Source organism: Homarus americanus, unplaced genomic scaffold (assembly GCF_018991925.1).
Source record: "Homarus americanus isolate GMGI-L3 unplaced genomic scaffold, GMGI_Hamer_2.0 scaffold6317, whole genome shotgun sequence".
Classification (NCBI taxonomy): domain Eukaryota; kingdom Metazoa; phylum Arthropoda; class Malacostraca; order Decapoda; family Nephropidae; genus Homarus; species Homarus americanus.
Genome location: NW_024730668.1, coordinates 14,595,077 through 14,610,563, shown reverse-complemented (window position 1 = coordinate 14,610,563; position 15,487 = coordinate 14,595,077). Strand labels below are relative to the sequence as shown.

General features: G+C 43.7%; 1 protein-coding gene across 1 annotated transcript; it reads left to right on the top strand.

The window, feature by feature from the left end:
• Window positions 1-9,879: 9,879 nt before the first annotated feature.
• On the top strand, window positions 9,880-15,244 carry LOC121867139 (caspase-like). Its single transcript, XM_042366892.1, has 5 exons — window positions 9,880-10,028; window positions 11,440-11,560; window positions 12,000-12,193; window positions 12,669-12,825; window positions 13,175-15,244. Exons 1-5 carry the CDS (start codon window positions 9,930-9,932, stop codon window positions 13,507-13,509), a joined length of 906 nt encoding a protein of 301 aa, XP_042222826.1. The 5' UTR covers window positions 9,880-9,929; the 3' UTR covers window positions 13,510-15,244.
• The last annotated feature ends 243 nt before the right edge of the window (window positions 15,245-15,487 follow it).

The window sequence follows — 15,487 nt, the reverse complement described above, 5'->3', positions numbered from 1 at the left end:
GGAATGTAAGGAAGAGCTTAGTATGCCCTTAGCAAATTTGTTTAACATGTCCTTAAAAACGGGTGTAGTACCAGAATCCTGGAGGATAGCGAATGTAATACCGACTTTCAAGAAGGGAGATAGATAGATCACTATCCTGTAACTACCGTCCAATCAGTTTAACATCAATTATAGGCAAATTACTGGAAGCAATAATTTCAAACTCTATTCGAAAACACCTGGAGAAGCACAGGTTGATCAATGATTCCCAATATGGCTTCACAAGCGGACGTTCATGTCTAACTAATCTATTAACATTCCTTTCAGCTGTTTTCGAATCAGTCGATGAGGGGCACGACATTAATGTGGTATATCTTGACTTTAGCAAAGCCTTCGACAGAGTCCCCCACGAAAGACTAATAAGAAAAGTGGAGGCATATGGGATTGGAGGAGATATTCTAAAATGGATTAGGGCGTGGTTACAGGACAGGAAACAGCGAGTGAGCATTAACGGCACTAAATCCGATTGGAGTAACGTCACTAGTGGAGTACCCCAAGGCTCAGTAATTGGACCATTTTTATTTATTATATACAGTACGTAAACGACATAGATATCGGCGTAGACAGCAACATAAGTAAATTTGCTGATGGCACTAAAATAGGGCGTATAATTAAATCTGACGAGGACTACACAAAACTAAAGGAAGATCCAAGCAAGTTTTTCGAATGGTCTGAAAAATGGTCGATGAAATTCAATGTGGACAAATGTAAAGTACAGTACTAAGACTAGGAGATGTAAACAGAGAATCAGATATCAGATGAACAACGATGTCATAGAGAAATCCGAATGTGAGAAAGATTTAGGAGTAATGATAAGTAAGAATCCTAAGCAAAATAAACAGAGTGTATTTGTTCGAAACAAGGCTAATAAAATTACTTGGGTTCATACAAAGGAGTGTTAGTTACAAGACTAGAGAGGTCATCCTAAAACTATATCTTGCGCTTGTGAGACCTCACTTGGATTACGCAGTTCAAGTCTGGTCACCGTATTACAGAATGGATATAGAATCCCGAGAAAGAATTCAGAGGAAAATGACAAGATTAATCCTGGGCATTAGGAACCTTGAGTGCGGAGACAGGTTAAAGCATCTTGATTTGCACTCCCTCGAGAGATGTAGAGTGAGGGGCCATATGATAGAGGTGTATAAATGAAAGTCAGGGCTAAGTAAACGGCACATTACAAAGGTTCTCAAACAATCCAACCAGGAGCGAACTCGTCACAATGGTTTTAAATTAGACAGATTTAGATTTAGGCGCGAAATAGGTAAACATTGGTTTGGAAATAGAGGAGTGGACGAGTGGAATAAGTTACCAAATATCATCATTAACTCGAATACGCTGGATAGCTTCAAACATAGGTTGGATGGATATATGAGCAATAGGGGTTGGGTGTAAATGGGACTGCCCATTTTGGGCCAATACGCCCGCAGCAGTTTCCCCCATTCTTATGTTCTTATGTTAATAGTACCATTCACTGCTCAACCAAAACACCGATGTGGCTGTCCTGACTACCCAGCAGGTCCCTCTCATCCAGAGTTGACCCACCTCAGCTTTCCTCCATCCCTGGTTGAGGTAGCTACTGCCATGAAACAGGTGAAAAATAAGAAAGCCTCAGATGGAATCAAAGCCGAGGTGTATAAACCAGGAGGACCTCTGCTTACCAGCCATCTCCACTCTCTGGGAAAAGGAGGAAATCCCACAAGCTCTTAAAGACGCCTCCATCGTCAATATTTATAAGAACAAGGGAGACCGGTCAGACTGTGGCAACTACCGTTCGATCTCGCTGCTGCCCGTAGCTGGCAAGATTATCGCCCGAGTCTTCCTAAACAGACTTCTTCTTGAGGCGGAAAACTTCCTCCTAGAATCTCAATGTGGCTTAAGACCAGCACGTGGCACCACTGACATGATCTTTGCTGCCTGCCAGATACATGAAAGTGCAGAGTACAGCGTCGTTACCTGCACATGACCTCACTCTTGTTGCTCACAATGAACACGACCTACAGCAGATCCTGAACACCTATGCAGATTCGTATGCACACTTCGGCCATCCAGCTTAACGGGACTACCCTCTTTAATGTTACCCACTTTCGGTATCTCGGCCTCCACCTGTCCACCACCGGGGACATCGATGGAGAGATTCAGCATCGGATCAGATGTGTATCTCAATCCTTTGGAAGACTCCAAAACCGTGTCTTCAGCTGTAGGAGCTGAAATTATCTACAAAGTTGCACGTATATCGAGCAGTGGTCCTCCCCACTCTGCTATATGGCAGTGAGACATAGATCACATACAGGAGGCACCTCAAGGCACTTGAAAACTTTCACCAACGTAGTCTACGACGTTCCAACCTCCGAGTTCGCTAGTAAGACAACACAACAAATGCCAGTATTCTTGCTGACACCAACTGTAGGAGCATCGAGGCTACCATTATCCATGAACAAGTAGGCTGGACTGACCATGTTACCAGCATGGACGACAGTATACTGCCCATGCAGCTGCTGTATAGTCACCTGACGAATAGTAAACGATTGCGCAGGCGGGAAACTGATAAGTTATAAGGATAGTCTTAAGACAAACCAAAAAAAGTGCCAAATCGACTCCCTCACCCGGGAGTCGATTATTCCACATCGTAACGCTTGGAGGAGCACCACACTAGAAGGTATCAATACTTTCGAGTTAGCCTGACTGCAAACCGAGGCTGACAAGCGCCAACGCCGGAAAGAAGCTGTCACCGCCCCTCCCGCACTCGATGTAGCCCTCCACATGTGCAACTCATGTGAATGACTCTGCCTGTCCCGTATCGGCCTCTTTAGTCACCCTCAAAACTCACCAATGAAGGTGACATCCCTAATAACTCATATGATTGTATCATAGCTGGGTGATCGTCATACTAGATTCCGAATGACAGCAAAGTAGTAGTAGTGGTAGTAGTAGAGATCGGAGGCGGAAGTATCTGTCGCCCAAGGTGCTGGTCACTATGCCTGGCAACATTCTTTGCTGCGTCTGTGCTAGCCCGAACCAAAACTGCACAAATTGTTTTTGTGCGAGAAACAACCGACCATGTGTGGATTGCAGGAAGCTAGACCAGTGTCGGAACCCACGTCGCAGGGAACCGACACAGGTGGCCACAGTGGATATCGCCGGGACCCAACCACCCGATGATATCCGAAATGATAGCAGTGAGTCTACTCAACCCGAAAATGTAGTACTAATAAATGCTGCTCCCTCAGTAACAGGTGTCCACGAGGAGAATGAGAGACAGCCGCCTCAGTGGAATGGCATGTCGATGGAAAATGCAGGCGTATGGGTCAAAGAAACCTACTCAGAAATTGTCAAGTGGTCGCCTGCTAACTTATTTGAACCACCCAAGTGTGCGGCCACCAAAGAAATGATTCGGGAGATGACTCGCTGCATGACTGATTACACTCAGGACCACTTCCTCGCCCCCCTAGCTCTTCAAATACTGGCAATAATACCACATCTATTTTGTCAGAGGACACACACAAAGGCTAAGCACAAAGAAAATGTGGCAGCAAAGTAGAGAAGATTGACAATGTGGCAGACTGGGGCCCAAGATGATCTCCTATGTGAAGCAAGAACACTGCAGGAGAGACTAAAATCTACGGGTGACGGAAAGCAAAACACCGATGACGTGGCAAGAAAATTTGGAAACAAAATGCGTGTGGGAAAAGTGTCTCTCGCGGTAAGATCTCTCACACATGAATCCTCCGGTGGGGTGATGCCAATAAACAGAGAGACATTAAAACTATTGAAAGAGAAACATCCCCCTGCAAGCGAAGATGAAGGCAGCAGGTTCCAGGGTGACTATATCCCACCAAATGCTGTCCTGTTCGAGAAAATAACAGGAGAGATGGTGTGGAAAAAGTCACTGAAGACTCGAGGAGGAGCCGGCCCTTCAGATCTGGATGCAAACGGTTGGAGAGTCATCCTCAGCACAAACAAGTTTGGCCCTGTAGCAAGCGATCTCTGCACTGCCATTGCCGCCCTTGCAAGAAAGCTTGCATCCTCTTGCTGCCATCACCTCCAGGCCCTGACGGCCTGCCGCCTTATTCCTCTGCAAAAGAAACCAGGATGTAGACCTATAGGGGTGGGGGAAGTGCTGAGGCGGATCATCGGAAAGTGCATAATGGAGGTGGTAAAGGACGATGTCAGGGCAGCAGCAGGGAACCTACAAGTCTGTGCTGGCCACCAGGCTGGTGGGGAGGCGGCCATTCACGCCATGAGATTGATATTTGAGCAGCGTGATTGTGAGGCTGTTCTCCTGGTGGATGCTTCAAACGCATTCAACATACTTAACCGCAAGGCTGCACTGCACAACATCAAGATCAAGTGTCCTAGCTTTGCGATGTATGTTGAAAATTCGTATCGGAATCCTTCAGACCTCTACATAGTAAACAACAAGGCTCTACGAGGTGATACCATCCTACAGTCGACCGAGGGAACAACACAGGGGGACCCCGTTGCAATGGCAATGTATGCAATTGGCCTATCAGTGCTCCAACAAGAAATAAAATTTGAAACAACTGGGGTCAAACAAGTGGCATATGCTGATGACCTTACAGGAGCAGGAAAAGTGGAGTGCATCAAAAAGTGGTGGGACCTGGTAACATCGCGAGGTCCACAAATAGGGTACCACCCAAACGCTAGCAAGTCCTTCCTCATCGTGAAGCCTGAACATTATGAACGGGCTTTGGAGGTTTTTGGCGGAAGTGAGGTCAAAATAACTAAGGACGGCCAAAGACATCTAGGCGCAGTAATTGGCACTACGGACTTCAAGACCGAGTACGTAGCGGGAAAGGTGAATGAGTGGGTTAGCGAAATCCAAGCTCTATCTGAGATTGCTAACACAGAGCCACATGCGGCCTTTGCAGCATTCACCCATGGAGTCAAGCATCGCTGGAACTACCTGATGCGTACCATCCCTGAGATCGGACCCCTCCTCCACCCTCTGGAAGAAGCTATCAGTGTCAAGTTCATTCCCAAACTAGTGAAACACCCTGACTTAACCCCAGCAGAAAGAGCACTTCTTGCACTTCCACCAAGACTGGGAGGGATGGGACTAACTAATCCAGAGGAGATTGCTGACACTGAACATCAAAATTCACTTAAGCTCACGGCAGCCCTCACTGACCACATAATAGCCCAGAAGGCAACAGAGGAAGTGGACACCAGCGAAGTAAATAAGATCCGTAGGGCCATTACAACAGATCGGCAGCACTGCCAAAATGACATGTTGCAGCAACTATTGCTGCAGGTTTCAGAAAATTTGACAAAAAAAGTAGCTATAGCGCAGGAGGTGGGCGCCTCGAACTGGTTAACTACGTTACCGATAAGGGCAAATGGTTTCAGCCTTAACAAACAAGAATTTACAGATGCCATTGCTCTAAGGTACGGTTGGCCAGTGGATGGTTTGCCCTCCCAATGCGTGTGTGGCTCTTCCTATGACGGCGATCACGCCATGGTCTGCAAGAAGGGGGGCTTCATATGCATGAGGCATGACGAGGTAAGGGATCTCACAGCAAATATGTTGAAGGAAATCTGCCGGGACGTCATGGTAGAACCGACCCTCCTTCCACTGGATGGTGAGATCTTCCAACACAGGACTTCAAACACATCTAACGAAGCCCGTGTGGACGTCAGTGCTCGAGGATTCTGGACGCGGGGACAGCGAGCTTTCTTCGACATCAGGATTTTTGATCCCATGGCCACTTGTCACCGTAACCTAGCTCTCGATGCTGCACATAGGAGGAACGAGAACGACAAGAGAAGGGCGTATGGGGAGAGAATTCAAAACGTTGATCAAGGCAGCTTCACTCCTCTAGTGTTCACAACCTCTGGTGGGATGGGCCCAAGTGCAAGATGTTTCTACGCCAGACTCGCGAAGTTGATCTCCGAACAGAAGCAGCAGCCCAGAAGTTATGTTACAGCCTGGATGAGATGTCGACTGTCCTTCTCTCTCCTTCGGTCGGCTTTGCTCTGCCTCAGGGGAACGAGAGCTTCTGCCCCTACTCCGACAACTGCTGCAGATATTGACTATGAGGCTACAGTCACTGAATGCCGCATAGATCTGCGGCTCAACTAATTTAACACGGATAGGATAGCTTATTATGTATTAGGATATTTAATATTAAGGTAAATAAATGGTGGCGAAGGTGTGGCTATTGGGGGAGGCTGGAGGCCACGTAAAAAAAAAAAAAAAGTGGTAGTAGTAGTAGTAGTAGTAGTAGTAGTACATATACACAGGCTGTTACGTAGTGTGCATAGGTTATTATGTACATGGGTTGTTATGCACACGGTATTGTCATGCACACATATTATTGCATACTTAGGTTATTACATACATAAACAGAAGCCCATCAAGACTATTGCCTCCACTAGAAAACCAAAGAAGCCTACTCCTGACGGACCATACCAATACACTGAAGTTCCCCGAATGTGGTACTCACCCATCCTTGATGCACTTCAACGTCACATCCCTTGCCATCAAATTTGATGAGCTCGCTACCATAGTCCTGTCAGTTGTTACCAACATCGTTGCCATCAGCGAGGCGTAGCGAATTGTTCCTGAAACTTGTTACATTGAGGGATATCAACTCTTTAATCATCTTCGTACACGTGGGCAGGGAGGGGCCATTGCCTTCTTCTGTCAAGATGAACCTACGTCTGTCACGCCTGGATGTCCTATTCCCAGTTGATGTGGAGGCATTATGGGTATGTGTTGTGCCACTTGCCCACCCTCGTCACACTGCTTCTATCATATACTGTGTGGCATACCATCCACCTCGCTCACCCACCAGAGACACTCTTATCAATGACCTCATTACCACCTCAGACCACCTCAGAATTAGGTACCCATGTGCCAGGCTAGTCCTATGCGGGGATTATAACGAAATTGACACCACTGATATCTGGGACCAGCTGCTACTATCACAAGCTGTAAACTTCCCTATGCACGGTTAAAACACCCTTGACCTTATCTTAACTGACTTATCGGACCAGTACCAACCACCTCAACCAATGCCTCCTATCGGGTGTAAAACACACCTATCAGTTTTCTGGTCTCCAGCTCCCACGACCAGCCAATTGCAGAGCCCCGACATCAATACCTACTGGCCGATTCCCGACTCTGCATTACATCTCTTCGGGCAGTGGATAGTTCACCATCCCTGGACTGAAGTACTAAGTGTGGATGACATGGACATCAAATGGAAAAATTACACCAAAACCACCACGGAAGCTCACCACCACTTCTTCCACGAGAAGTCAGTCAGATTATACCCAGTTGAATTGCTCTAGATCACACCTCGGATCAAAAGACTTATGCAGCAGAGAGACAAAGCGCTTTATCTCAATGACCACAACCGCTACAGGTCTCTTCACAAACAAATCGTCCGTGAAGTATGCGGTGCAAAGAAGTCCTACTACCCGACCAAGCTGCATCATCTGAAGCAGACCAACGTCAGTCAGTGGCATGTAAATTTAAAGCACTCTGTGGACTAATGATAATACTGGTTGCCCCTTGTGTAACGAGGGTGGCCGGCCCAAGGGCCACCTTGGCGTGAATTTGTTTAAAGTGTATAAGCTGTCGCCAACACAACATCCACATCCTGAGTTAACGAGTTTTATGACCCAGTGTCAAGGAATAGTCCAAGAAGACCGGAAAACTCGCCAACTGCACTGGCTAACCATTACCCCAGAACACGATCCGCAAATCGATTAACATCCTGGTTCCCAATTACAGCAGGGTAGACAGAGGCAAGTGGCATAAAGGAACTGCCCATAATTTCACCCTGCCCTGGGGTCGAACCCGGGTCCGTTCGGTTGCGAGGCTTGCATGCTGACCATTACACCTCCTCCCCTGCCTTAGCCATCTCACTAATGGTGACACAGCTGAGTAATCAAACTACCCTTTCGCAGCTATATGCCAGACGCTCCCCCGGCTTGACACAACCAGTCTCCCTGCTTACCTACCAGACCCCTTTCCTGCTGACTTAGTGGAAGAATTTGAAGTAGCAAAACATTTGGACAAACTGAAGTTAAAACGCTCCACCACCCCTATTGACTTACCAATGAAACTCTACAAGGAGTTAGCTAAACCCATCTGCTCCACCATCAATGCTTCATCAGTCAAGCAAGATGCACAACTGACTGGAAGACCTCATATGTGTCGCCAGTGCCCAAGTCAACGAGCCCACAAGCCTTAAATGAGCTACTACTCACTGCCATTACCCCAATACCCAGTTTAATCTTTGAATGTTTCTTTTTTGACTGAACCTTTGCTTATATTGCAGGCTCCATAGATCTTCAGCAATTTGACAATATGAAAACTTCCTCCACCACTCACTGTCTTGTCAGCTTTCTTGACTACATATACCGCCATCTGGAAAAACGGAAGATGTCTGTGGCTGTCACCTTCATTGACGTCTCCAAGGCTTTTGACCTTGTCAACCACAATTTAATTACCAACAAAGCTATCGACCTCGGGTTTCGGAGAAATCTTATACCATAGCTGACAGACTTCCTTAGTGACCGACGTCAAGCTGTATGCTTCCGAGGAGCTCTTTCCACCTTTCAGTCACTCGCCTGTGGCGTCCTCCAAGGCACGAAGATGGGACTGCTCTGCTTCCTCATGCTTATCAATAATGCCCAAAGAGAAATCTCTGCTCGCTAGAAATATGTCAACTACTCCACCTTTGGGACCAGTGTGCACAACTCGGCTCCAGACTACAGTCTCCAAAATTGGACCACCAACAACCATGCCACCAACAACCATATCACCATCAACCATACCAAGACCACGGTTATGCACATCACCCTCCCCCCTGACCTTGTCCCACCTCCCTCCATTACTTTGGGCCCAACACACTCCAGGTTGTAGACTGTACCAAACTCCTCGTCAGTACAATTGTCAAATCCTCCAGTTTTCGTCTCTACCTCCTCCGCCGACTCAAGTCCCTCGGAGTTACCGCGCCCGAGCTCTTTAGTGGTTACTCAATGTTCATATTTCCTAAACTCACCTATGGTCTCCCCTGCCTGGTTTTCCTCCCTAAATGCCATACAACGTAAACACCTAGAAAAAGAGCAGAGGGGGGTATGCAAAATTATTCTCTTCCCTTCCTACTCCACATTTCAAGAGGCGCTCAGCACACTGACCCTCTCGCTCTCTCTGATCATCACCATGACCTCATATGCAAATTGGTGAGAAGCTTCTGCACTACCCTCAGCACCGGTTCCTGCTTCCAACCGATATCCCTTGTCCGCGAAGTGCTGTTCGATACCATAACCGCATCCAGCCTGTACGAGCACGAACTGGTCGCTATAAGAGCATCCCTGGTCCAACTATTGTAAAAATTATCAACAACTCGTAGTCAACCAGTGTATTCACTCCATGTAGTATGACTTTCTCCCCCCCCCCCTTGTTATTATATATCATATTTGTATGTTATATGTCAATCACGTGATCCATTTCCTAATTATGTAAATGTATATTTTCAGCCTTCTGGCTGTCATGCTCTTTCAATAAACCGTTAATAATAATAATAATAATAATTATTATTATTATTATTATTATTATTATTATTATTATTATTATTATTATTATTATTACTATTATTATTATTATTATTATTATTATTATTATTATTATTATTATTATTATTATTATTATTACTATTGTTATTATTATTATTATTATTATTATTATTATTACATGAGTTTTTACGTACACGGATTATAAGGTACACCAGTTATTATGAATATGAATTGTAATATAATGAAATAAGCAGTATGGTTATGAAATAAGATAATGGGATTCGAATAATGTGTTGTCCATTGACAGGTTCACTTCATGTAAGGAGCGGGAGGCCACCATGCCGGGAGGACGCCACTCAATAAAATATAACATGAGACACAGACGGAGAGGTGTGGCGCTAGTGCTGACCCATAACACCTTAAAGGTGCGACCTAAGGTAAGTGTGTGGAGGTGTTCTGGATACTTATTTAAGTAGATTTAGGCAGCTGTTTAATGTAAATTGGACCAAAATTAGGAAATTCCATGTAAACGGACAACATTCAGAGCTTTTATACCTTGCGTATGGTGACTTAACCCCTTGAGTATGGTAGGTTTATCCCTTTAGTATGGTAGGTTTATCCCTTGCGTATGGTGATTTAACCCCTTGAGTATGGTAGGTTTATCCCTTGAGTCTGGTAGGTTTATCCCTTGAGTTTGGTGACTTACACCCTCCTTCCTTCTTCGACGAAGAACCCTCAGGTGGGAGTCGTTCTTTCAAGTGGTAGTTTTAATCGCCCAAACCTGTTCCCCTCCGTGCGAGACCGTCGATAATTGGGTTGGTAAGCTTGTCCACCTTCGCTGATGCAAATGGGTCGACTTATTCGTATGGTTGGTATGCCGGACTCTACACGGACGATCATCAACATGGGAGTTTTTGGTACCACTGATTGGCGAGGAAAAATGTATTTTCTATACGAAAACTCACTTACAAAACTTCTTAAAAGTTGAATTATTTATCTTATTTATTTTTTGCTTACTTTATTGATATATGTAGCATAAAGTTAAGTGACGATGCCAGTGAAATTTGGTTCAAGCCATTTTAAGATTTCTAGCCCAGAAAATCACCCGTTTATATTTTCCAGACGGATACTCACAAAGCTGCTAAAATGCCGAATTAATTATCTTAAATGTGCTTACCTGATTAATACCAGCGTTTGTAAGATGAGATGACTCCAGCAGTTGAACGACCTTGCACTTAGCAATAAAACAAAACACGAGTTACTTGAAAATATCCTAATTTTGGATGTAAAAACATTAATATAAAAATAGGTTTATAAAATTTCCATTATGTTTTATTTTTTCATTAATCGCATTTACTGTAAATATCCAATTAAACAAACAAAACAATTACGAAGAGTGTAATGAAGATCAGCTACCAGCCACATCTTCAAATTCTAATATTATCAGTTCGTTTTTCCGCTGCCCTTGTCCGTCGTGCGCTGCAGAGCTGGTTCCTTCGCGTTTAAAACTACGGTTGTCGACACGACAACTCCCTTCAGCATAAAATGTTGATTAAAACTCCTGGCGTTAACCCCTTGAGTATGGTAGGTTTATCCCTCTAGTATGGTGACTTAACCCCTTGAGTATGTTAAGTAAGCCCTTGAGTATGATAGATCCCTTGCGTATGGTGACTTAAACCGTAAAGTATGAAAGGTAAACCTTTTAGTATGGTGAATTTAAGCCCTTGAGTATGTTGAGCTAACCCTTTGAGTGTAATGAGGCAACCCTTAAGTATGATAACAACCCCATTGAAGTACGATGACTTAACCCCTTGATTATGATAAGTTAAACCCTTTTTGTTCCCGCAGAAGTGTCTGTGTGTCAGTGATGGGGTCGACTCCTGCAGGCGGCTGTTCTCTCATCTGGGTTTCGAGGTGACAATAGGTCGAGACCTGAGAACACAATCTATACTACAGTCACTACAACTAAGTAACTGTGTCCACCATTTCGTAACAATACTTAGGATGATGACTGGTGACGAGGAAGCTAGATCACTTAGTTTATAGGTAGAAAGGCGAGGGGAAGACAAAGACAATAATCAAATGGATGGACGATACTTACAGTTATGGTCCCTGTAGACTGTAGAGTTACAACATCTAGCAGAATTGGAAAAAGACAGACTAAATACACTTAGAGTGGAGGGCCGTGGTCGCCAACCCTGAAACCTGAGGATGCACCTTGACTGACTGAGTTTCTTTAATGTTTTTGGTGTTTCAAACGTTATGCAAGTATGCATAATTTCCTTGCTTTCCTTGTCTCTTGTGTTTTCTCTTGATCTTCTTCTTTTCCTCCTATTTTTTTTTATTTCGTTCTTTATATCTTGTGTTTTGTTCTCGTAATTAGTTGATTTAATCTATATTTTCCATAGTTGCCGCCATGGACCACCGTGAGTGTGACGGCCTGGTGGTGATGGTCATGACTCACGGGACCACTAGCACAGAGGCCAACAGGGAGGTTGTGTGGGTCCCTGATGACGAAATCAACACTGAGGACATATGGAGGAGCTTCACCCCCGACCTGTGTCCGTCTCTTAAGGGAAAACCAAAGTTATTTTTCTTCCAGGTGAGTTAGGACTAATTATATAATACTAAATAAGACTAAAATAGATAGTTGTAGAATATTGTTTTGATGATTACCTGAGGTGTCCAATTAAGTCCTGAAATACACGTAATCTTGCAAAATAGGGATACATTTTGTTGTTAATGTTATAAGTCCATAGAAATTAATAATTATTTTGCGACAATGACTATTTGATTTAAGACATCCTTTGCTCTCTTAACATCATTTTAAGAGGGATCGATGTATGAGGCAAGTACAGTCCACAAAACTAACTGTTCATCCTAGGAGCCTGGGAGAGCGGCTATTCAACTTGTGTCGGTGCGATTGACCGATTATACAGTATCAACATTACCTGGATCGCAGGTGCCCATCTATCAAAAGAGATAATAAAAAAATATCTGCTCAAACCTGAAACCCTAAGACACTGCCCTAGCAAATATAGGAACCTATTTTCCTACACATTACTGTACTCTTCAAGGTCTGCCAAGGAGAAGGCGCTGACGAGGGCGTTCAATTACAGCATCAAGACAATGATGAGGACACACAAGCGGATACTCGCCCTGGGGAACCCTCAAGAGAAGACTTCGTTATACCACCACAAGGAGATATGCTACTGATGCATGCGTCTTGCAGTGGTTAGTGTTACTGATGGTACTGTAATAAAATTGAGAGAAAATAGGGGTTTAGTTAGGCAATTCTTTATTTGTTAACTGATATAGTGATGATTTAATATATGGTTATTGATGTTAGTTTTCGACCTGTGATTATTTTATTATTTTTTTATCTTTTTTTATTTACAATTTAATTTTCATTATTATTGATAGTCTTATTATTTTTATTACTATTGCTATTGTTGTTGTTACTGGTGTTAGTTATTATTATTATTATTATTATTATTATTATTATTATTATTATTATTATTATTATTATTATTATTATTATTATTATTATATTTTGGTGTTAAAATATTTTCCACTCCAACAGGAAAGTTCACCATCAGGTCTGGTAACAGTGAGATGAGAGGTAGCACATTCCTTCACTTCTTAACCCAAGTCTTAACCAGAGAATCACGACGAAAAGACTTGGCAACAATGCTTCAGAAGGTGACAGGATTAGTCTCCACACATTTCACGACGTCTGCGTCAGGAGGACATAAACCCGACAACAATACTCACATACCTTACATGATATCAACACTGAAGGGTAAAATATACTTCTTTGCAAGGGATCGTCGTATGTTTAGCCAGGTTTTCAGAGCAATTGCAAGATTTGTGGATATTGCAAGTTTACCTATGACTTCCTTTTATAAGTTGCTTTAATGCCCCCTTTGAGTATGAGGATTGAAGAACCAACAAACCCCTCTGAGTACGAGTACGAATACTTGACAACCCCTTGAGGATGAGGACTCAGTCCAGTGAGTTGCAGTGTTATCTTGCTCTGGGAAGAAGCCATAGTGTTTAATGGATTAAAACATCGGATTCTAGGGCTCACGAGATGTCACTCAATGACTTAATTCATTGTTCTCAAGGTATTAAAATATTGTACTCTAGTGTTTGTCTTAGTACTCAAGGGGTTGTTAAGCCCTCAAACTCAAGGGGTATATCCCCGTACTCAAGGGCTTATTGTGTCTTAGTCACTGTACTCAGGAAGCTGGCATTGTACTTGTCATGGGTTGCGTTAGGCCTACTCAAGCAAACCACTTCAGTGCTGTTTACGGGAAATAAGACACCAGGCCACCCCTGACTCCGGCACCACCGTGCCATTAGCGGGTATGTGAAGCAGGCTGTGGGAGGTGTGAGAAGTGTTGTATTGTCCATCTGTCTCACTCAACCACGACCATATTTTGGCAGTAGGCCCAAGACCGTGGAGTAGTTAAGACCTCTTGCTCCGTAGACTTAAGAGACAGGGGTCATACAGTCCTACCACGACACCGTCCAGAGACTGTCAGTGTTACGAGGCTGTGTGTGCAAAACCCCAAGAATTTATTTTAGTTTACTGACTAAGTTAATAAATCCCGCGAAGAAAAGTGATCACTGGTGAAGGCCTGTTTGCTAAGAGCACTCCAGGCCGGCCTAGTAAATCTAAGCAGTTACTTTCCCAGGTTGACAAATTCCCCTTATAAAATTACGGCTACTGTAGCGTTAATGTGAATGATTCACCTTCCCAGGCAAATTGGTAGTCAGTATATGAAACCTTGCCAAATAAATGTAAGTGCAGATATCTGCCCGTATCTGTGATCCATATCTTATGATTACTAAAGGTAATGACTGATTGGTTATGGCAAAGTATAATTAATGACTTAGATGGATGTTGAAAATGAATAGAATTCATGAAATCATCGTTTATCAAGTATACAACACATTGAATGCCGGAAGTGGAGTGAAATTCTACGTAGTGATACACCATAATCTCCTGAGTAACCAGTGTGAAGGTATCTGAACTCTACGGTAAGAAAAATATGTTCTGTGCATTTTCCATTCGTTGACAGTCCCGAATGGATTAAAACATTGTGAACAAATGTCTATTTCCGTACTCAAGGGCATAATGTATCTCATTCAATACACAAACTTATTTTATTCAAGATGTTGGCATCGTAACTCAAGAGATTAAAACATTGTACTCAAATGCTTATGTCTTTGTACTCATGGTGTAAAGTTCTCGTTCTCAAGAGGTTTATAAAAATCTTATAAATAACAACAATTACTCCACAATACCTCTTACCCTCCCCACTACCTCTGCGTTCACCCATGAGAGAGTGTTGACATGTGTTGAAATATTAAGGTGATCATAACGCTACCAGGTGGGCAGATTTGGTATCGTCGGGTTAGATTGTATTGGTTTAGCTTCGGTTTAAGCAAGTTAAATAAGTATTTAGGGGTTTCAGTTTTAAGATTATGCTAGGTTAGCTTGGTTGATCTTCAGGTAAATTAAACTAGGGGCTAAATTTCAGGTGATTTGGTGCTGTTTGTAAATTTTAGTTTAGTTACACACACACACACACACACACACACACACACACACACACATACACAACTATAGACAACAAACTGGACTGGAAAGCCCATGTAATTAACACAGTCAAGGCAGCCTCGTACCGACTCTACATGCTACGACGACTTTGGTCACTTGAGACACCCACGCCAGAGCTGAGGACTATCTACAACGCCTTTATTCTCCCCAAACTAACGTATGCGTCACCAGCCTGGTCGTCTTCTCTCAACTCCACCCAACAACGTCGGCTAGAGAAGGTACAGAAAAGGACCTGCAGAATCATGCTCGGCGCAGAATACTCCAGCT